This window comes from Ischnura elegans, chromosome X (assembly GCF_921293095.1).
Source record: "Ischnura elegans chromosome X, ioIscEleg1.1, whole genome shotgun sequence".
Lineage (NCBI taxonomy): Eukaryota > Metazoa > Arthropoda > Insecta > Odonata > Coenagrionidae > Ischnura > Ischnura elegans.
In genome coordinates, this window is record NC_060259.1 from 93249238 (window position 1) to 93274162 (window position 24925).

Here is a 24925-nt window from a genome sequence, read left to right on the forward strand (position 1 = left end):
TACTTAGGGGAGAAGGTAAAACTTTGTAGTGTGTTCACATTCAACCAAAGCTTACAAGTTAACCCTTAACCTTCTCCCATTGTCTATAAGCGATCGCCGTGGCAGACTGCTCCCATTGTCTATTAACGATTTGAACTATGCATCTACTCTTCGTATCCGTAGGTGCTTAGAAGTTCTTCCTTTGACAAGTAGATGTCATGTGGACATCTTACACTCCTCTTTTTATTTTATTGCCCTTCAGTAGCCACCAGGAATCCTCAGTAGCCTATTTCAGCTTAGTTGTGCAGTTAAAGGGTTAATTTCTCTTGGATATTCCTCATGAGTGGACAAGGCAAGAAATGTTGCTCTCTTAGACTTTCTTCTCTTAATATCAGAGGCCACATTTAAGGGACGAAAGTAACCTTTTGAAAGGCAAAGTGAACAATTTTTATCTCTGACTTCGGGGAATGAATCTATTTTACCTGAAAAATAATGTTGAATCACTGGGGTTGCTCATTCAAATCAGAAATAACAATTCATTAAAAAAAAGTTTGGCAAATGAAAGGGAATGATAAGTTATACAACAAAAAAAATTCTTCCTGATACAGCCATTCTCATGTAATTTTAAAAGAAAGAAAATCAGAAAGTTGCAAATCCCTTTTTTATAAATAACTAATATCACTATAGTAACAATTCAGTTCCTTGTTCAAGGATAACCTCATATATACGCGAGTAATTGCTCACTAAACTATTAACAATAATGAACCATGTGAGAAGCTAAGGGGTGGGGGAAGAGGAGTGACCTCCTCAGCATGAGCTCTTGACATCATCAACTTTCTGTAAAAGGGTTCAGGCAGTTTATTTTTCATTGCAAATAGCTCAAAACTAGGTGATGGATATAACATAAAGATCCTCTATTTTTCAAACTGTAAGATAATTTGTTATTTAAAGAAATTGATGAATTAACCCATAAGGATTCACAATAGAAGAATGAAAGGTCCACAGCCTGAAAGTCATGATTGTGTTTTGGTAAAGGAATTTCACTTCAGGGCTATTTCATGAAAATATAGTTTACTTTTGGAAATAATTTTTTTTTATTTAACTTAATTTGTCATGATTGCCTTCTTATAACAATGTATTAAGATTTTTTACTAAGAATTTCAGACAAATATTTTTTAATGTGTAGGTAATCTTGGTCTCTCCATCAGCTGTTCAAAATTTTCCATTTTCATGGGTTGTGTTGCCATACCAAGGTTGGAGTAAATACTATTTTGTATTAGTCTTTGTTATTATAATATGAAAATATAGTACCACATAAGAGTTTCTATCACCAAGTTATATCTATTTTGCATTTATAAATTAGTAAAGAGTTTTTAAAAACACATTGTTTCATTGTCCCATATGTAACATAAAATAGAAAAATTTCTTTTTTCACCAAGTTTCTAGATAGGCAGCTACTCTACATAATATTTTATAAACAGCCTTAGTGTAAAACTAAATGATTATAATGTAGTAAAAAAGTAATAAAATTTAAACATACCCTAATGTTCAAAACCTTTCTGTCCCGCATGTAACGTTACGTACAAGGCATTGCACAAAATAATCTGCAATGCACATAAAAATGGATTTATGAGTCATTTTATTGCTTAGAGATTAATATTTAACCCTAAAAGAGAAAATGAAGCCATAATTACATTTGGGTGAAAACACTGGGATAGTTGTAAACAATGATTGGTGATACTAAAATCTACAGTCGCCTTTAGCCAGCACTTCATGTTCCAGTGCACAAGTGATCATAACACGTATTATTTTTGTGAATCATTTATAAGTGGGGACCAAGGTCAGAAAATAATCAAATGTTGACGACGTGAAGTATTTTTACTAAAGTAAGTTTACATAAGCACCACTAAGTAATGCCTGAAAATTTTAACATTAGAAATTTTAGACCTTTTGAGAAAATGGTGGTCGAAAAACCTAAGTCAACTGGTGCTGCTAGAGAACAGGAAACGCGTGAGAGATTCAAAGCAAATGATCTTGATGGGTTCTTTAAAAAAGTAAGGGAAAATCAATTAAGATTAACAAAGAGAAAATATTACCAACGAAGAAAAAGTATGTAATGGGACAAAAAAAAAACAGTGAAAAGCAGCCAACTAAGCTAAAAAATCAAGCTCACATAAAATCTCCTAAATGAAATTCCAGAACTGACTGTCATGAGGCTAGTGAGAATGAAAATGATGCTCTATTCAATCTGCCCATGACTTTGCAGCAGTCACTTCAGAAGTTTGTTCAAAGACCAAGATTTAATATCCTGGAGAACGCATTGTATAAATGATAGCATCACCAAAGTAAAGCCCTGTATCTAAGTTCAAGCAGTACCAGATATCATTAACTTTCACTTTATACGTTATCAAAGGAAAGGTTTTCAAGACAGAAACATGCTAAAGATATCAACTTGAATCTAGACCCATTTGTTGAACTGATGGCAAAATTTAGAGGTCAGTAGGTTCTATTGCAATATAATGGTGATTTATTTTGAGGAGAAACCACAGAAATTGTCTCGGAGAAGCAATTGAAAGTTACAGTCATGGTACCCACATTTTCTCCAGGGCCATAAATGACCAATTCTACCTGATTGTGTTGCATTCAACAACGAGATAGAGGTGATTAAAATTATTTCTCCTACTACAATGATGAACAACTAAAGACTATATAAATTTAACCTCAAAAACATTACAATATGAACTCTGATATCTTTCTCATCGTTTTTTTATTAATAATACGGTAACAATAACATAGGTAACCGAAATGAAAGAGGAGAAAGGCTACTTGAATTCTGCACTGAGCACAGGCTAGTGGTTGCCAACACTTTATTCAAAAATCCCCTGTGAAGAAGATACACGTGGAAGATGCCAGGAGACATTAGAAGATTCCACATCGACTACATTCTAGTGAAACAAAGATTCAGGAACCAGGTGAAGGACTGCAAAAGTTATCGAAAGTGACCATAACTTAGTTATGATGAAATGCCACCTTAAATTTAAAAAGTTGAAGAAAGCCGTGAAAAACATATGGCAGGTTGAAAAATTGAGGGAGGTTCAGCATCAACTGGCTTTTAAAGAGGCCGTAGAAAATAAAATAGGGGAGGATACGACCAACAAACCAATGGAATAGAGTTGGAAAACCATTAGAAGTGGTCTGCAGGCGGCAGCTGAGGAAGTTCTTGGTAAAAGAAGAGTCGTTATGAAAAAACCATGGATCACGCAGGAAGTATTAGATCTCATTGAAGAAAGAAGAAAATACAAGGCTGCGAAAACAGAGGAAGGACAGAATCGCTACAAGAGAATAAGGAACGAAATATGTCGTAAAGCGCGGAAGGCTAGAGAAACGTGGATGAAAAGCATTTGCGAAGACGTGCAAAACAATCTTAAACATGGAAAAGTAGAGGCCGCTTATAGGATAGTGAGGAACCACTTTAAGGAAAGGGGCGTAAGATGTAATACCCTTAGGGACAAAAACGGAGAGCTATTGATTGAAAACGAAGAAAAAGGGAAGAGATGGAAGGAATATCTGGAAGATTTGTACAAAGGAAGTCGCCTCAGAACGAATGCTATCGAAAACGAGAGGGAAGTGGATGCCAATGACATGGGAGCCCCAATTTTAAGACCGGAATTTGATGCGGCTGTAAGAGACCTCAGGATAAATAAAGCGTCTGGCATTGATGACATTCCTGCAGAACTAATTAAAAATTCAGGAGAGAAGACGTTGAACCAGCTATACAAAATCATTAGTGAAATGTATACGACAGGTGAGATACCAAAGGATTTCGAGAGGAACATTATAATCCTATTCCTAAGAAGAAAAGAGCGGAGAAGTGCGAAGATTTTAGGACCATAAGCCTTACTACACATGCGTCAAAGATACTGACAAGGATCATCTATAGAAGAATAGAACGAAGAGCAGAAGAGTTCTTGGATGAGGACCAATTTGGATTCAGAAAATAACAAAGGCACAAGGGAAGCAATATTAGTCCTTAGACTGCTCATAGAGAAGAGAATGGAAAAGAACAAGCCAACGTTCATTGCATTCGTGGAATTAGAGAAGGCATTTGACAACGTGGATTCGAGCACAATGCTTGGAATCCTAAATGAAATTGAGGTTCTTTACAATGGCAGAAGAATCATCCAAGTTTATACAAAAACCAAGCAGCGGTGATAAAAGCAAGGCCCAGCTATGAAGAATCACCTTGAAGGCTGTGCTTTTGCATCCGTAATTTTCAACATTTAAAACGAGAAAGCAATTAATGAAATCAAAGAAAAGGCTTTGGGAGTGAATATCCATGGGGAAAGAATTAGCAAGCTAAGATTTGCCGATGACATAGCCATCATGGCAGAAATAGAGAAGGATTTGAAAAATATTCTGGTTAATATGGTAAGGTAATGGGTAAATATCAACTGAAAATAAACACAAAGAAAACCAAGAGATTTATATGCAGCAGAAGAGAGGAAGTCAAGACTAACATTAAAATAGGGAAGCAAAAACTGATAGAGGTGGATGAATTCTGTTATTTGGGAAGCAAGATAACTAGTGACGGGAGAAGTAAGAAAGAAATTATCAGCAGAATAGCTCAGGCGAAGAGAGCATTCCACCAAAAGAGAGACCTGCTTACAAGGGGAAACTTAAAAATGGACGAAACAATTTATAAGAACCTACATTTGGAGTATGCTCCTATACGGAAGTGAGGCATGGACAATGACCGCAGCGGAGAAAGCAAGGATAGAGGCCTTCGAAATGTGCTGCTATAGAAGAATGATGAAGATCAAATGGATCGACCAAGTTAGTAACAAGGAAGTCCTAAGAAGAGTAGGAGAGAAGAGAAGCCTCATGAAAACCTTAACAAGAAGAAGTAACAACCTTATAGGCCACATCTTGAGACATGATGGCCTGATGAAGACAATCGTTGAGGGACAAGTGGATGGCAAGAACAGCAAAGGAAGACCTTGAAAAAAAATACATGGAACAGGTAAAGAAGGATGTGAAAGAAGAAATACATAGGTGTGAAAAGATTAGCTGATAGGAGAACTGAGTGGAGAGCTGCATCAAACCAATCCTAGGATTGTTGACCAGTGATGATGAACAATATTTTAGCTGTATAATATTTTGATACCTTAATTGTAAATTAAGCGATGCTAGGACAAGTTAAATGATCAAAACAATAATGCTTATGAGCATACTCTTTTCTTCAATAGCAATTTGCTTAACAGCCTTTAATGATAAATGTGTTTTTGACCATGTTCACTCAGCTTATTTTTAAATAACTTTTGGTCTGAAGTGTACGATGTCCTGTATGTAACATCCCTGTCCCGTAAAAAATTGTAACTTAGTTAAAAATATTTTGTTGATAATGTAAAACATATATACTTGAAGCATGCTTTTTAAGGTGTTATGAGTTACATAAAAAATATCACCGCATGAGGATTCTAATTGAGCTAAAATGCCATTTTTCATACCATGGGCCCAGCAAGTGGTTGACGCCGCTAGTCCCATACGTAAAATGTCCTCTTTTTTTCTTGCAACAGTCAGAACAAAGGCTTAAATCAACTGTAGCTTGAACATAGTTTAGGCCAATATCTAACAATTTATAACTTTTTCAGTGGAAAAATATATTAGGAGCAGAAAATAATATATATAAGTCGTCTAGTACAAATGTCTCGATATACCCTTTCAGAAATGAGACCGCAAGGCAACTGTTGAGGCTCTATCACCTTACTGTCATCTTTGAATTCTTCACTATGGATCTCATTTCTGACAGCAAGGCCTAAACTGACCCAGAAAGGCCATTTTGGAAGAAACAATTAATGTCGAAATGAAGCCCACAAGAAAAAAAAAACAAGAAATGAATTCCCCGGACATTCAGTTTAACTCCTTGATGCCTAAAGAAAATAATTTCCTCAGTACTGAAACAGTCACTCAACATTTTCTTATGACCAAATGGCGTAGCTTTCTGTGGTATACATGTGCGTTTATAAATTGGGGGCTTAATATCTCTTCTTCAGACTAACGAATTCAAAACATCAGACATTTTATAAACACGTAATTTTTCCGTGTATTTGGCATTGCACCAGAGGTTACACAAAGTTTCAAGATTGAACGTAAATACTTCGACTTTATATGCTAATACTTTTCACAAAAATTTTCATGACCGCAATTTCGTCCTTTGATAAAATAATAGTTTTCGCTCCGGTACTTCACAATTTATCTGGACGACATGACATATTTGAACTCCCTCTGGTGGTCGTAGCAACGTATCAACTGGTATCAACAGTATCAACGTACGTCGAAAAACAAAAGCATTGAGAAATTCGTAGCGCAAAAGGCGGCGGGGTTGGATGAAGGAAACTGCCAATTGTTGAACAACAATGGGAGTAGATAAATGTCGCGTGTGCTGGGCGACATTAGATATGGCTTAGGTTATTTATGTAGAAGATTAATCTTTCCATATCCCATATTTTAAATAAGGATGCATGAATTTTCGTAACATTCGTGTAAGAGATATCCCAACAGCTATTACAAAGTTATTGCACTTACCACCGTACAGTTGAATACGAAAATGGAATTCAAACGTGCTCTTATAAAACTAAATTCCTTGAGATCCACGGACAGAATCGTAAGTTTAAATATATATTTTTTTCATGTGTAAAGTTATAGGGGATATATGTTTGGCTCTAATTTCTACAACTTGTCATTTACAGCGAGGTCTTAAAGATTTATCGCAGTTACTGGATTCAGCCGAAGCACTTGAGACTTTATATCCTCCCGAGGATGTTCCTGTTACATTTGACCGAGTCTACGTCTCGTTTCACGAAGCGCTTGTGAGGGTTAGTACCTACTTTAATGTGCTCATTTTCTTACTTGTGTTTTTATTTTATTCATCCTGAGCATTCCCTATTTTAGGAAGCCGTAAGACTTCAGGGAAAGCGAGTCAGTGTTGGCGTTCCTTCAGCAGCACCTGCAGCGGCAGCATCTGCATTTCATTCTGAAATGAAACGTGTCCATGGCAAAATAATGGGAAAGACCTCAGAAGGTAAGGACGCTATTATAGGCCAGTGTAATAATCCTTTGTACAGTTAATTTATTTTTACGTTTACATGTACGCCTTTTATGGAAGAGGCACTCCTTCAATTAACCTCAAATAAAATCTTTGTATATTCCGCCGTTAGTAATATTACTTTTTGGTATGGATAATGTGTATATTATTATAGTGAATAGGAGCGTCAACCTGGCTTTCAGTACTATGATATAGCTCCAATGAAGTTAATGGTACATATACATACCTTGGGTTACTCAGTACCTTGGTAACTTTTACTGTACCTTGTTTAATACTCAGCTGATTCAAGGATTTGATACTTTACATAGTTGCATATGTTATCAGCATTTGAAGCTTAAAAATTGTTAGAATATATATAATTGTTTTTCTCAGGTAATTGTAGCATGTGTATAGTCACCAATCGTAATGTGGTTGTTATAATGACATAAATAGTGACATCTGCTTTGCTAAAAGTGAAAGTTTTTCTTTCTTGTTTTTGTTGTTGCATAACCCTCTGTCTCTTACAATATTCACTGTTACACACAATATGTCTCTGTAATTAATTGTGGAAATGTGGCAAGTGACCAGAGACTGTGCTGGCCATTCTGTCTGTGTCAATAGATATAATTATATACTCATTAATGACTCCCAAGGAATTTTATGTCATGCTTTTAATAAACTATTTTCATACATTTATATTGGTAATCTGTTCAGGCTTGTGGACAGAAAGTACTAGAGTGTGAAAGAGAAAGTGAAAATTATCTGGCGGTACTTATCTTTGCTTTGTGGATTTTAGGTGTGTTAACCATGTTAAGTAGTGAGAAAAACTGAACAATACCCCTGGTTTTATTTGTATTTCCAGTTGATATCAACTGTGGAAATGTCTTTATTAGTAAACAATATATGCTAGCATGAGATTAAAAAGATATAATAATTTGTATTTTCATACAAATAGTTAATGAGAAAAAAGGGATAGAGATACAATAACATGATGTTGAGATGACGGTGGCATGGAGATGGTCTAATGGGTGAAAACACTTGGAAAAAATTCACCTCGACTAGGAATCCAACATTGGACCTTCTGCTTTTCTGGCTGATGTTCAGACCACCAAGCTATTGAATTTGCTTGAATTACTTGTGTTTTTGGTGGGGGGTTTAATCAACCAATTCCCCTGAGATACAGCTGAATGTATTAGACAAGAGATATCTTTGGGCATGGGTCTTGCCGTGAGGGAAGAAATAGAATAAATGGCAAGAGAAATCACAAAAACTGAGGCACAAATAAAATAAGTACTTGCGTGTGAAATTTCAAATTTTCGACTGTTCCTCGGCCTTTGTTGGAAAGGAGACAGTTGGGGTCTCAAAGTATGAAATTCAGGCGTGAGGTGACTTGTGGTAGGTGTGCATGAAGAGGTGTCACTGAGTTGTCTTTGGACTTTGTTTGGATAGTAGGTGTAGTTTAGGGGAACGATAATTGATCCTTTGTCAGAGGATGTAATGACATTGTTGGACTTTTATCCCTGGGTGCTAAGTGCTCTCTTATCTGCTGTGGAAAGGTTTATTTGGAGGATTGAGTTAGTTAAGGAATATGGGGTCTAAATCTTTTGAAATAAGATGATAGGAGGATTTTTCAACTGGATGAATGGAGGGAAGAGGTCTAATATTTCTTGATGTTTCAATTTTCCTAGAGAATTAAAAATTGAAAACTTCAGTCCACGTTAAACCCACTGGTGAACAGCAATACTTGCTTTACCCTAACTATCATCCATCATGCACTAAAGAATCCCTTCCTTATACTCTTTTGATAGAATTGTAATGATTTTTAATCCCTGGAAATTTTTCTAATACCATAGGCACAAGGATCACCCTAACAAATATCTCACACTCTATTCACTTTGCATTGTCTACTTCCCTGGGTCATGAAAAAGGATTATTAAAAGTGTGTTTCTTTTGAAACCTCCGGTATTAAAAGGAAAAAAAATGTTTTTAGGCAAGCAAAATTTTATTTACTGTGGCAAGAAGGTTGGGTTGCATTGGCAGAATATTTTAATGAGGCATATAATATGTGCATGGTATTTGGTGACCAGGCTGTTGTACTGCATGAGTACTAACTGACAGAATTGAATAGAGATGGGGTAGGTGAATGAGTGAAATATGTTTACGTGTATACATAAGTAAAGTTATGAAGAGAAATATGGGGAAGAATTATGGATAAATTCTGTCTACATCATTAAATATAATATTTATTAATTATTAATCTTGCGTTTCGAGTTGCACTGACTACACTAATACGTCCTACCTATCTCTGTGCATGAATGAAGTTACTTTAAAAAGATCTTAAAGGTACTTTTTGCATAGTTGTGAAAATGGGATAAGGGGTTGATGGCCTGCACTCTCAACCTCTTACTTGTCTAATATATGTGTATGATAAGTAAAAATGTTCATCATCCTGATCAGGGAAAATCATTTTTCCTCATTGGAATTTTTACCCCTTGGGTACACTTGTGGACTGTGAAGGTTTTCTACTTGCTAGTTGAACATCCTTGCCTTAGAATTCTCATGTAATGTCTTACTCAAGTTTCCAGTGATGATACTTTCAAGGAGTGGTTATTTAAATTTCTTTAGCATCTTTGTTGACTTTTTAATGCAAGCTTCATTTTTATTAATGTTTTTTAATGATGCAATCATTATTTGATTGATAATCTATATGCTAGTATTTCTAAAAACTCTTTACCTCTCTAAGAAATATGAAATATTTAATATTTTTGTTTTGCATTAGTGAAGAAGTATGCAACATTTTATACTCATTCTGAAATTTAGGAGGTTTAAATGGTTATTCCATGTCCTAATTCATTTCATTTTATTTTATCTATCCAGACAAGTGCAAGATCTCAGTAGACAATTTGATGAGGTCTTTAAATCAAATATTTGGGTCTCCACTCCTGAGAATTACCTTTGGAGCTCAATATTACAGCCTCGTTGTGGCTACCCTTTTGAAGCACAGATCTTATTGGGGAGAACTGAACGGAAAGTACTGGAGAGGTGAGTTGTGTGGCTTACTCTTTGTGAAAAATTGAGTTACATCTATGAGTGAATTGTGTGTCGTTTGTACTGACTGACTGGCTGATTTGTTTTTCATTTGTTCCTATCTTTCTTTTATCCAATAGAACTTATAAAACTCTCCATTGTTGCTTTCAACGATGGGATTCCTGGATTGGATAGCAGCAGAGTTATTAAATACCTTGCGTTAATTTTAACTCAAGGTAATTTAAATTGTGATTTGACTACATGGATTGCTGAGAAGTAAGTCCTCAATTTATATCTACTGAATTATACTATTACATTATTGGGTGTCTCAGTTTTAACCCCATGCATATGGAAAGCATTTAAATGTTATCCCATGCTTACCCTTTGTCATATTTGAAATGGATACATTGCAAATGTATGAAAATTCATATCTCTTGTTGGATTATGTGTATAAAGCTAATTATGGAGTTCTAAGGTTTAGGCCATAAAAGTTATCCAGTGAGAGTGTCAGGGGATTTGAGTGAGGTCATAAAAATCAGGAGAAAGTCAAGGGAATCTCTTCCATGGCATTAGGGCTAGTGTATTTCATGATAAGTAAATCCAAATTTATCACCACATGTGTGCTGACTGAAGACTACAGCTTTTGTTACTTTTATTTAAATGATATTGAGTGTACAAGTCAGTGCCTTTCTTTGTTAAGAAACACATTTTTGAAAGCATTTGAATGCATTTCTGAAAGAATTTTGCAATGCATTGTCTCTTATTAATAAGATCGTATGTGATGTAAGATTGTGCACTCTAAATGTAGTTCAATATGACTCTTCAAGGATTTCATGTAAGGATGGGAAGGTGGGTGTTAACAGAGGGGAAGAGGAAGACTTGTGTGAGGGAAGGGTCAGGTAAAAATCTATAAGTCACCACAAACGGTATATTGTGGTGACCCTGTTTATTAGAAATTTATTGTGTAGTTTTTACTCCTAATCATGATTTCATGCCAGTTGGCTGTAGCAAATTGTGAGAATCATGTGATGACACAAATTATGCAAACCAATGGCATTAATTAGGACAAATGGATGTGAATGTAAAATCAAATCCTATCCTACTCACCAATTTGACGTCACTGAATATGGCATATAGGCAGCTGGCGACCTGTTCCGTGGGCACTCCTCTGAGAAATCTGAGAGGTCAGGGAGTGCCATGGTTTTTCATAGTTTCTGGAATGTTGAATGGAATCTTAGGAAAAATGGTTAAAAAAAATAGAATAAAGTTGATGGTGATTTTCCCTTGTGTTTAAGGCTTAGGTTTAGGTAGGTGAATCTTGGACATTTTAACATCCCATTCCCAACGAGGTATGCTTTATAAATGTAAAAATGCATGTTTATAATGGAAATATCAGTTCTATTTTCCATGTCTTGGTTCTGCTGGTAATCAGAGCTTAAACCAAAAAGATCAGCACTGGAATGTACAAAAGGCAATTTGAAAAGTTTTTGCTTGCTAGTAATGGAGGCTTTGGATTAAACTTTGGTAAAATATGTTATTTAATCGATATAAATAAAAGAATGAATGAGTCTAATACATAAAATGTAGTATGATTAGTAAACGTAGTTCTGCATTAATATTTAACTTCATTACCCTAATTATCTGGACCTATGGCAGGCAAAAGCTGCTTCATATGCTGCTAATGGAATACTTCGCTAATGGTAGTGTACCATCTGTCGTAAGCCTACTATTATTGATAAGCAGCTTGCTATCAATATTCACATTATTTATTTTTTTGATATAATGCTCACCCAATGGTACTTTGAAAGGGCAAACTCCTCTACAACATAGTATAAAGGGGAGATTGGGCTACATTGAGACAAAATTCATTTTATCATTTTTCATATTTTTTTCCAATTGATATAATGTATTACTATCTTGTCAGCTGATAACTTCACTAGTTTCTGCACTTCCTTTTATGCTTACGATGACGTATGGTAAATTTGAATGGCTCTACAGTTATTTTACAAAAAATCTTGCAAGCATCTCATTGTGGCCCAATATTGGGCCACAATGAGACATGGTAATTAACAGTAGAATAATACATTTTAATAGCTATTTATTGTGAATTTTACCTATAAAGGAAGTTTGTTTTACAAATACACCTCTTTTACATTTAAAATACTAGTGTTAAGGCTATAATACTTTAAAGTTATCAATTTAAAGTTAATAGCAAACTTATAAAAGGAATATTCCTTCACCCTTCAGTGAAGGTTTTGGCTGAATTATTATTATTTTTTTATTCTAATCAATGATACATCTAAGATAAGTGGAAAACAAAAATGACCTTCATTTTTGATTCTACTATTTTCTTCATTTTTTTGAGCCAGTCTTAGGGCGTAGTCCAGTACAAGCTCCCAGTGCTCCGAAGCACTGGAAGCGAGTCTTTTCGTGGTCCAGTAGAAGCTACAAAAGCTCCCGTGGCGCTCTCGTACGTCACGCATGACGTCACTATGTTCGCTTCTCTCTCGCTACAAACGCTCCCAAGAAATAGGTAGGGCGGCTGGAGCGAACCGGTTTTCAGCGCGAATTTGAACGGGAAGGAAGGCAAAAGAAAATGGTGTTCATAACAATTGTGGACCTGGCCGGCAATAATATGACCATTTGGAGTTGATGGAAGAAGTCGCTAAGAGAGCCTGGATAGTAAATGCTAAAAACAAATGGTTAAAGAACTATTCGGGGGATATTACGGTGAGGCAAATGGCTGTAACTCAATGGTTTCACAATTCAGAGTCGCCACGGGCCAGATCGGGGAAGAAATTGAGCGGCAAGACCAAGATATCTTATAAAATTTGTTGTGATAATTAATTATATATAATATTATTTAATTATTAGTGGTTTAAGCTTGAGCTAGCGAGAAGGGGAGATAGAAAATGGCTATTCGAAATTAATAAGACATGTAGTGAGTGAACTTTCCGGTCGAAGCATTCCGTCCGTTACATATAAGAATTATGTTAATTTTGTAAGTTATATTGATTTATCTGTTATTTAGATCAATTATTAGTTATTTGAACTTGATATTGCGTGAAATTGAGATAGAATATGACTTCTTAGGTTAGGGTACGTGAACTTCTAGTTAAAGCATTCCGTTTGTTGCTTTTTGGCGGCCAACCTAGGTTTTCTTCAAGCTTTCCCCATGAAGATTGTATTCTCTGTTAAATGATGATATCTTCCTCTAATCTTCAACTGAAGTTTAATCAATTATTGATGTTCGGTTGTATTTTACTTATGTAATTTTCTTAAGGTCAGGTTGACACGCATTGCATTTATGCTTAAGGCTCGTTGTTGACGAGATTGGTTCAAGTGTAGGACTGCTTTTGAGACTGTCATACAATGTCATGAGTGCAATTGATAAATCGTATAAAGGACACTCCACTTAAGGCCTTTTTACACCTACATAAATCCGTACAAGTCTAAATGTATGAACGCGAGAAAGAACACGAAATGTACCGTACGGTTGCGTTGTTGCGCGTTAAGTGGTTTCACGTGTAACCACTCAACTTGTGCAAATGCATGATCGACAAATTTAACCTATTTTAGCTAGGTTCAAACATTCGTACATGTTCCGTTTCGGTCCACAAAAATAATTCACGCAAATAGGCATTAACTTGTACCTGTATCGTTTAAACGCAGGCTTTTAGGTGAGTTAAGTTAATTAGGCTTATTTTTCGTTTAATTGAAATTTCTCTAATAAGGTATTTAATCAGTCTTATCTTCTTTCATATGTATCATATGATCTGCTCTTTATAGTTTAAGTTTATCACCTTGTTGTTAGAGGATTTGCAAACCAGTGGGTAAAATCTTCAGGACAAGCATCGGTCTGCTGTGGTGCCCGATCATGGTATCCAATGAAGATCTAATATTAAATAGATTTCTTGTGGTGTACCCCATGGTCATATTATTTTTGTCATTTATATTACTGACCTCTCTAACAAGCTAAGTAAAGTACAAGGGGCTATAACAATCCCTAATTCAGACGATCTAATATCCGAGCAGACGATACTAGTAAAACAAACGACTAACAAATGCTACAATCGCTCCAGCCGTGATCCAGTAGGGTAGCACTGGGAGCGATAGGAGCGAAAGTGGACCACGAATCTGTAGCGTCTGTAGCGGGAGCACTTGGGAGCATTGGGAGCGTGTACTGGACTACGCCCTAAATGTTAGTTGGAGTCATAGCTTTAAAGTAAGCAATTCCAACACAACGAGCAACATGATAAATGGTTATTGGTTTGCCTGGATGGTGTAAAAGTCACCATTAAGAAGCAAAATCAATTTTTGCAAATTTTCAGGTGGGAAAAGATTAGTTACTGACAACTTCAATTGATCTTGTCAGCCCTAAGAATTTTTTCAAGTTTAGCTATATTTTTTTATTTATTGGTTTTTATCTTAAAGTTTTGAGTTTTAAATACAGTACATATAATTCCATGGGCCACATTGAGACACCTGAAATCTGTCTCATTGTGGCCCAATGTGCAGCCTTTGAATGTTTTGACTATACAATTTTTTTAAGAGTGATGTAGTTAGTTTAAATATATTGAGATATCGTATTTGAAACACTCTTTAATGATTTGCTATGAATAATCAAAATATCCATCTTAACTGTATAGTATTTGACAATGAAAAACAGCCGTATTTCAACTTTTGCTCTATAAAAACAATGAAAGTACATCAATCTGCCATAGAGTGATGGCAGCCATACGCAAAGTGGAAGTATGGTTAATAATGAGTTGTATGCTATTCCCAAAAGATAATAGCACCTGACACCTAACTCCAAAGCTAAATATTCTCACTGTCTCAAAGTGGCCCATGTCTCATTGTGGCCCCCTCTCCCCTAAATATGTGTATGATATAAATTAATGCTTAGCAGTCCTTGATCTAGTTAAGTATAGTGGCTCGGGTTGGATGAGGGAAGATTCAGTGAAGCAAACCAAGCTGTTTCAGACTTGTACAAGAACCGATGCTTTGTGAAAAACGTTCAACACAAAGGCCAAAAACAAATGACGCATGAAGTATAAGATGCAGCAAGACAAACATGAACACACACAAGAAATAAAAACACAATCATCATCCTTTGTTCAAATGAATGCTTCCCCTTAACTGCATGTGGATACATATTTCCAGTCACAGATTTTACGAAGTATCAATTACAATAGATTCATGCGATGGTGGTTGGCGTAACATGGTGGAACTCCTTCATGATGCACAAAGGTTAAGAAAAAGACTTCGCTGTTCCACAAAATAAAATGTATTGGAGACCGGTTTCGATACAGCGTATCATCTGGCAATTACAAGTATCAGTACATAGAAGCACAACAGTACAAGTGAAAGCTGCCTTCTACAATAAAAATACACTAGGCAAACTGTTAGGCAGTACCAAATACAAAATTAGTGCCGGAGAACACAGCGGAGTATATAAACTCCAATGTAATGACTGCTATTCCTGTTACATAGGAAAAACTGGACGGAATTTCAACATCCGGGCCAAGGAACATCGTTCATGTTTTATTAACAACAAACAAACCTTACACTTTGCCAAACACCTCTTGGATTCCGACCATAAAAGCGATTTCGAACCGATTATCCTACATAACGAAAACAATGGACCAAGGCTTGACACTCTCGAGCAGTTGGAAATTTTAGTGGGCCAAACCTCACCCAACATCACATTAGTTAACGAGCAATTGTATTCTCACCATTCACCTCTGTTCAATGTTTTTTCCGAGAAACCATTACGGATGCCACTCACCACTCCATAACACCCCTCCCCGTATTTCGTCATGATACACCAACCCTCGGCTACCCCGTGCAGTGACCCATCAGCAACGTACTTCCCAAACCTACCTTCCCTTCCCTTACCCCCTCCCCCATTCCCCCCCTTTCTCCACCTCCACTCCACCGCCCCTCTAACGCCTTCAAGGGTATAAATTCTATGTACTGATACTTGTAATTGCCAGATGATACGCTGTATCGAAACCGGTCTCAAATATATTTTATTTTGTGGAACAGCGAAGTCTTTTTCTTAACCTTTGTGCACAATAGATTCAGTCAGTGAAGTCTATCAAAAACATCCCAGATAGCACAAAGTAAGAGAGCTATCTGTTTCTTATTATTTTCTTAAGGAAAAGTGTGATAAGCAGCTTATCGTAAGCTATAGGACAAGATTTTATGGAAGAAGAGGTAAGGAATGCCATCAAATACATTCACATTACCATAAGTTCTTTGCTACCGCTGTACTAAAGCTGTCCTGTAACTGTGCTAAGGGGCTTTACTGTGACTCTACCCAGACTGCTCTTAAATTTAAACATCGTAGTGCATACAGTTATAGCACAGCCATGGTGCAGTTGCCTTAGTACAGTCACAGTGCAGCCACAGCACAGTTTTTACTATAATACTCTTTCCTTGAATCAATAATTAACAGCCTAAATGTGGCTATTGCATTCCCTGTAGATCTTATTGAAAGCAAAAAGCAGAATTAAATCAAGATAGACCAACTAGCAAAGATATATTGTTCCCTTTTTAGGTGTTTGTGAAAATTCATTAACTGATCTACATATATCGAGATATATGTAACAGTCACCAAAATAACTACACACACTCATTTGAATGTTGACCAGTGAATGGAAAGATAGACCATATTCCTAACAGACACTTACTGAATTTGTTACGTTCCATTTCCTTAATATAAACAAAGTTTATGGTACTTAAAAGATTAATTATTATTAATTAATTAAGATTAATATCAAAGCACTTAGGTCCCACAAATGCCCTTTTCGATAGTTTTGCTTGATTAAGCTTAAGTTCTAACTCAGTGGAGCACAATAAATTATGTACATTAAGATATGAAAACAAAAGAAATTTATTAAATACTCATGATTATAAGCATAGAAATGATTGGAAAGTCTTGATAAGGTTTTAAAAATTCTGCCTATCTTTTTCTTTTTGGTATTTATCATTTTACCAAAATATTCCATTACTTATGGGTATTGATTACTAAGCTGAAGTTTCTTAATATTATTGTTAACTAAGGTAAATTTTGAGTGCATGATGTGCATAAAATCACTCTTGGAATCGCATTCATGCCATTTTCCGGGAAATGCCAATGGGTGTTTTCTATAATAAGCATGAAACCTATGCAAACTTTTTTATGGATGCTCAGTCTCTTGAGATTGACAGGAATCGATAGAACTTTTAAAAGTGTTCTATATGATACGCAGTGGTACAAAAGAAGGTTTTTCCCGTATCATCCTGTTCGTGCTATGTATTATGTTAGTTGATTAATTAATTATTTTTCTCCTAGCCATTCATCATAGTTTATAAAATTATAGCCCCATATCTAGTTATCTTCTTTTTGGGGCTTTTGAAAAGGGATATTTCAAATCGTTTTTTCTGACTCACTGAAGCCTGGCGGGTATTAAAGAGAAGCTGTAAAAGAATGCCTTCTGGTTCATGCCATGAAGTCTCTGCAAAAGATAAATGATGTGGTTTGTGAAAGAATTATAGTATCAGGCTGCATTATTATTTGCACTATTAAGTTTAATGCACTGAGATCAACCATGTTTAGGAATATGTGGCATCTAATTACATTAAAATTCAGCGTAGGCCATCTGTGCTAGTACAGTTTAGCTTCCTGCATGAGGGAGATGAGATTAGCTTGAGAGAGCTGGCGTAAGTGATGGTGTTCAGAGATAATTTTGTGACCATTGGGCACAAAAATTATTTTACAATGTAGAAATGTTATTTTGGTGGAAGTTACCAAAATTTACAGGAGTCCAGTATGATTTGGAACTGAAATAAAGTTTGGTCTGAACTCAACTCTAAGTAGGAAAAACTAATAAGAAATTTTGAGTAGAAGAGAATTTCTTATTAGGATTTTCTTCCACTTAAAATTTGTTTGCTACCCAGGATATGGACCAAAGGAGCATTTAGGTCATTTTCTGATTCAATACTTTTCTTGCACCTGTGGATGTGGAATGGCTTCCAATGAAGAAGCAGTGATCTGGAAGTACCTACCACAGATACATATTTCATAATGACCTGCATGTATGGGTATTGGCATGCCAAACCTAGTCGGTGGTGGCCCAATGAGTTTAAGCCATACTGCTATATTTGTTCAATAAATCAGCTTCTCCAGGATGTGATATTTAATTATTATTACTACTTTCTAGGTACAAATTCGTGTTTGACACGGTCTCTGCCACAGACTCCCAAACGACAAATGCCTCCGAATCCAGTATGATGCTTGCTCTGAGCTTTGTTACCAAGGTAATTAATTATATTTTATAAATTACTGGTGTTATAGTGACAAGTCTGATATTTCCTTAGATTTTTCTGTAATTCACAGAAATGTTAGGTATTGGTAGCATGTGGCTAGTATGCATTATCCCAAAATGCACTTGAAGTGATTATAAGTAAGAACTTGACTCTAATGGAAATTGCAGTGATTGAAATTAGTCTGAAAATAATTGAAAATACCAGTATGTATGTGATGAAATATGCCTTAAATCTTTTTGTATTTTGTCGGTCGGTAATAGGCTACCATGATAAATGAGATTTACGTTTCCTGTTGTCTTGGTGTAAACTAATTGCTTCTCCCTCTCTCAAAACTTGCCATTTCTATCGTCAATGCAGGTGTACATTCTTTGAGGGTGGCTTATCCCTTTGGAATTGTCCACTTCTCTCATCAACATATGTTTCATGAAGGCCCTCCCTAGAATAAGAAGACGTATCCATTTCCCCTCTTTCCCTTACATCTTCCTCCTCGTTGTATGTGCAATAACTTCCTTCTTAGCAATCTAAAATTTCAGCCTTCAATATCTTATCAACTCATGCTTCACTGTCGTCTGAGAGCCTTCATCTCCTTGGCAAAGTGCCCTTCACTCAACTTCTTCTCCAAATCATCTACTTTTAAGTCATCCCTCTCCAGCCATGTCTGCTAATATGCCTCCTCTTTATATCTGCATTGCCTTGATTCCCTTATGTGTGCCTAATATTTCATGTGCTTTTATTTCCTGTGTGCATGCTTTCTACTATAATAAATTCTGTTTTTTTTTTAGTTCTGCTAAATCATTTTTTTAATGAACCTTACTTTAACCCATAATTATTATTCATGAAAGGTTTGGTGAAGACAAGGGAACAGGTTTAGAGTTAAGTTTTGAATGGTTTATTCCCTATTAGTAAACTTCACATCCTTACTCAGAGTTCCCGGACGCGGACTCAAATTAGGTATTTTGTGGCTAAACGGTGGCAGATACATCAAAATGCACAAATTTTTTTTTCTGAAAGGGCAGTAACTTGGCAAAATCTACAGGGCATGACCATATAATATTATATTTTTCGAATTTTGACCCTCCCCCCCAAATTGCATTTGAGTGAGGGTCAGGAGTTCACCTAGAGGTCTCAAATTTTTCAGGGCTTATTTTTGATCAGTCCCACAACTTTTTTTCAATGGGCCAGATGGATTTTTAAAAAATCGATTTTTCCAATCCGTCCTACTGTAGATGGTAACTCTGTTGCATAAAGAATGAATCTATCTCAGTGAAGTGGGAACTCAGATTTTGTTTGAATTGTGTAATTTTTTAGCATGCCCTCTATAACTGGGAATGAATTATTTTTGGAAATTCTGGAATCCGTAAGTTTGTTTATTTTCCTTTCCCCTCCCCCTTAGTTTTTAACCCAACCAAGGAAAAACTCAATTCCTTTAGTTTTTTGTTGCTAATCCTTTAATATCAATACTATTATATATAAGGAGAGTCTGACTAATACAACCTTATTCAGGAGTGCCGAAATGACAGTATTTAAAAGTATGAAGGAGGTATAGATGGATCAAGGAATTTTTTCGGATCCAGATCGCAATCGGATCCTTGATTTCAGGTGTTGTATCTTCGGATATTTTCGGATCCAAATGCTTTTTTAACTGCCTGCTATAAAATGAAGTATTTTTTCAAGTTTACGCAGGGACGTACGATAAAAAGAATGCAGTTTTGATTGTCATGCACATTAAAAGACTTTCAAATTTTCCTCACACACGTTTCCCCATATTTTTTGTCACTTTCTCATTCCCCAGATTTTGTCACTTGTATTTCAGTCGCAGACGCTTCAGTAGTGGTGAAGTGGATTTTGAGTGGCATATATTGAGTTCTCCCCATCATAATAAAAATGTTTCCACCCTGTGGAAGACATTTTTAAAAGTATAGTTTATCATAAAATTAAATTGAAACTGCACAATCTGCAACACAATTAAGAGCGTTATAGAAGTTGACTGTGGCACAATTATGAGACAAAAGCATAGCAAAGGGTTGGGCAGCCGAAGCTCATAAAGGAGAAGTGGAGTGGGAGGAATGCACTCCCTCCATCTTTCAAGCAACAAGGCTGCGAACGAGGGAGCCAGGGGACTTTGCAACTTTGTGGCGTGGTAAGCTTCTAGGCGAAGCCGTGCAAGATTAGTGATGCACGCAGTTTCCGTTTCCAGTGCCTCGACTTGTGTGACTGTGTTCGTGCAACGCTTGTTTCCTTGAAAGTTGTGATGCTTTGACAGTGCCAAGTATTGGTATAGGCTTGTTTTAACTAGAAAGCTTTGTTTCAATCAATTAGAGCTTAAAAAACATAAATACTGTCAGAAATGTGTTTGGCCTCATTCTTTTTTGAATCACTTGCAATTGATCCAATTTCCGAAAGCTATTGTTAGACACCATTAGGTCAGAAAGGTGACTCACATACCAGTTGCCTCCAGAAGTGGGATGAATTTGCGGGAAGCTTTGAGGCAGGTAGGCTGAAAAAGGTCTATTGGTAAAAAGGGGAGAGAGGAGTAAAGTTTCGATTGTTCTCATGTGATTTCATATTTTCCTTCAAAGCTAATGATTGTTGATTGATACGAATGTTTCCTTCTAAACTAGTCTGTTCGGTGTCGGAGATGAAAAAAAAAACGTCAGGGATATGGGCCAAGGGCTAATGGAGGGCCGAGGGAGGGGTTTTGTGAAAAATATGACGTAGTTACTTTTGACGTGGTTATCATCCTACGGCGCTAAGCATCCGAATATTGCTGTTCAATCTCTTGGGAAGATGTGCACTATGTACATGTCGTATTTTACCATAAAATTTGCCATGGCTGAAAGTCTGTTACGTAACCCCTGCAAGAGCTTTAAAAGGGAAGAGTTCACGAGTAGGACAGTCATCGCAGTGTATTGGCGCATGCGAGGAGAGAATTGGAACTCATTTCCTCGAGGCATTGTATTGCTTTAATTTAAAATTTTGGATTCTAAAGCTTTGTATTATCTAATTTTGTCACTTTTTCTCCTAATGTGCCAGTGTAAAGATTATTTTTTACCAATGTACGGTGGAACCGTGTTAAAACGAGTATGGGCTATTATGAGACCCCCACCATTACGAGAGATAGTCGAAGCACTGTCAATTGACCCTATGATTAGCATTTTAAAAAATCATTTTTACGAGGCCATTTGGGTGTTGGCACTCACCATAGGGAGAGTTTCCATCACCGTAAAACCTTAACCAAGTGTCCCGAATCTCAGTAATTGCTGGCGATCTCTTCGAAATGAAGCTAACATGGTGTGGTCAGTTTTAAATTCATGTGGTTAACTGTCACTCGATAAATAAGTGGTGCATTTTTGTGAAAATAATGTGGCATCAACATTTGCGAATGTTTGATCTTCTTTCATTCCTCTGGTGGCACAAAGCAGTCGACAGCATACCCACACTTCCGTAGTCGCGTGAATTGAGAGCATTTGAAGGTAGACAACATGACCAAAAAATGCAACACATATTTAAGCGAGAAAATAGTAGAGCAATATGAGGGTGGCATACTTAATTTATTTTCCTATTTGCTCTTCACAATTGAAAAAATCAAAGAGAATTTTAGATGGTGTGGGAGGGCAAACCATTACAACAAAAGCACCCGAGTAATTGTATGAATTTTCAGTGGAAAATACCAAAATAATAAAATGATCACATTAACCCATTTATGCCTAGTGTTCCATTTTTGGAACACCTGCTGTGACTTTCTAATTTAATGACTACGACTCATTATATACAAATATGCCACGGTTTTTCTTTCTGTACCTCTTTATAAAGATATATTGCATTATGGGGCGGAAAGATTCAGTCAGTTTTGCCAACCCATCGCAGCCAGTGTGTTGAGAAATATCAGTCTTTTTTTTCAAGGCAGTTTTTCTGTGACCATCTCTAATGTTATATTAATAACTATTTGCCATTACGTGCAAATTTTGTAAATTTTTCCCTGCATGTTCAGTAATAGTTAACCTACAGTACTTAATGAAGAAATTTTTGAATCAGCATATTTTGTTTTAGTTATAAGCTTTTATTTAACGATGTTCCATTTTTGGAACACTAGGCAAATCCACTACTATTATGTGTGCATTCATGCGCACTGAAAAATTCACTTTAATTTTAAATCAAGTAAGTAATTAGGCGTGTAACAATTAATTATCTTCCCGGTTCATTGCTGCGCGCTTCTGATCATCACATTCATGGTTCTTCTGATGAGAAGTTTTACCTTTTTCTGTAACCGGATGGTGATACTATTGAAAATGACGGTGCATTGGCTTCTGCTTCGCCTCAACCTCTTATTACTCAAAGAAAAGACGTAACCAGAGTTGTGCGCAAATGAAAGAAAGCCTATCTGACTACCCAGCCAATAGAAGGTAGAGTTTCAAAAGAACAAATCATGAAAATGAAAACCCCTAAAGAATATTTAGAACTCTCTCTGGACATTGAAGTGAACCTTGAACTGGCTGTCGATGTTTTTTGGGAATAATTTTCCTGAGTGGTTACGTCTCTGTTCCAAGACGAAGTATGATTTGGGAGCAAAGACCAGTTTCACGTAATTCTCTAGTAAGTGGTGCAACGAGACGTGACCGATTTGAAACAATATTTTCAAATTTGCATTTTGCTGACAACTCTAACTTGAAGCACATGGACAAGTTTTCCAAGTTGCGGCCTCTAACTGAGCGTCTGAATGACGGATGTATGATATTTGTGTCAAATGAAATATACTTCATCAGCTTTGATGAGGCCATGATTCCCTATTTCGGTTGTGATGGGTGCAAACAGTTCATTTGGGGTAAGCCTATTCGGTTTGGGTATAAATTCTGGTGCGTCTAGGCTACATTTGCTGGTTTCAGCCTTATCAAGGAAAAAACCGAACACTCAATACCATTAATATGGTGTAAGTGCTTCAAGAGTTTTACAATTCACTGAGGTACTCACAACGCATCATCCCGGTAAATACCATTTTGTGTTTGACAACTTGTATACAAACATTGCACTCCTTGATAAACTTCATTCAATGGTCCACCAAGCAACTGGCATAGCGAGAAAAGATTGCGTAGACAAACATTTACTATCTGATGCTACCCTAAATAAAAAATATTTGGGCACATTCGATTACCGAATTGATGGGAAAGACAATATTGTTTGTAGACGAAATGATAAAAGTGTTGTGACTGTTGCATCTTCTGGTGCTGGTGTCAATCCTTTGTTACAATCAGTCGTTATTCTCAAAAGCAGAAAGAAGAAGAAATATACGAATTACTCAGCCAAATTCAATCAAGGTCTATAATCAGTATATAGGAGGAGTGGGCCGAGCTGATGAAAATATTGACAAGTTTCAAGCATCAAACCGTGGAAAGAAATGGTAGTACACGAGCCCTCCGGTATTCTGCTTTGAGCTGGCTTTACAAAATGCTTGGTAATTGCAGAAAGACGATGTGAAGCCAATGGATCTTCTTGAATTTCGTCGCCGTTTGACCTGTCAATATATAGAGACATACGGCAATTCTATTGAGCCTGGTGGGAAAGGGAGACCGTGAAATCATGAAATCTATGAATCGTAAACTTGACTCACGTCGTGACCTCATTAATCATCAGAATGTAACGCAGGGAAAGCAAACTCGCTGTGTCCAAAGCCACAAAAATACCACTTTTCAATGTAAAAACTGCAATGTATCCTTCCATGTTAAGTGTTAACCTGGATATCATTCTTAATAGTGAGTTAATAAAAGTATGAATCAAATTTTTTGCATGCTATCAATGAGTATGTCATAGTAGTGGATTTGCCTAGTGTTCCATTTTTGGAACACTTCGTAATTAATAATTGGCAAGAGATACATTGTTTATTCTTTCGGATATTGTTTTCATACCTATTTTTATCGACAATATGTAAAAATCAGGGTAAAATTTGCATTTTTCAAACCTTCGGCATAAATGGGTTAATGCACAAGGAAAAGTGGCTTCGTCGGTTATGCTTTGGGATAATAATAATAATATTTATTTTACGGGAGTAAACCCAATTTACAAATATTAAATGTATAGAAAATTACAAGAAAATTAGTACATTTACAGTTACAATTATAGTGCAATAAAAGTAGCATATCTTATACAAGGTACATCAAGTCGATAGGTAGTGTATTGACAGCAAATATGTTAACATATTTCGTTTAAATGAGTCAAAAGAATCATAAAATATGTCAGCATTAGTCACATGTGATGCACTGTTAAATAACCTCATTGCCCTGGTGACAAAGTTATTATAAACAATATTGTTTTTACAAAATTTAACAAAGAAAGTGTTGCAATTTCTTGTTGAGGTAACTAAGCAATTTAAACTAATATCATTGAGACAAGTGCAATATACCAAATTATGGCATAGTTTATATAGAAACAACAGATCGTTAAGTTTCCTTCTGACCAGTAAAGGTTCCATATCTAATATTTGAAGAGTTTCTCTATATGGGGTGTATTGAGCATGAAATCCAGCGTAGA

At 36.2% G+C, this 24925-nt stretch overlaps 1 protein-coding gene across 1 annotated transcript in view; it reads left to right on the top strand.

The window, feature by feature from the left end:
* Window positions 1-6375: 6375 nt before the first annotated feature.
* LOC124170798 (serine-protein kinase ATM) overlaps window positions 6376-24925 on the top strand; it is a 182773-nt gene continuing 164223 nt past the window's right edge. Inside the window, exons 1-6 of the mRNA XM_046549763.1 lie at window positions 6376-6643; window positions 6729-6854; window positions 6931-7060; window positions 9941-10105; window positions 10231-10366; window positions 18298-18394. Coding sequence (XP_046405719.1) covers window positions 6587-6643; window positions 6729-6854; window positions 6931-7060; window positions 9941-10105; window positions 10231-10366; window positions 18298-18394 — 711 coding nt within the window. The 5' untranslated portion in view covers window positions 6376-6586. The remainder of the gene's footprint in view (window positions 6644-6728; window positions 6855-6930; window positions 7061-9940; window positions 10106-10230; window positions 10367-18297; window positions 18395-24925) is intronic.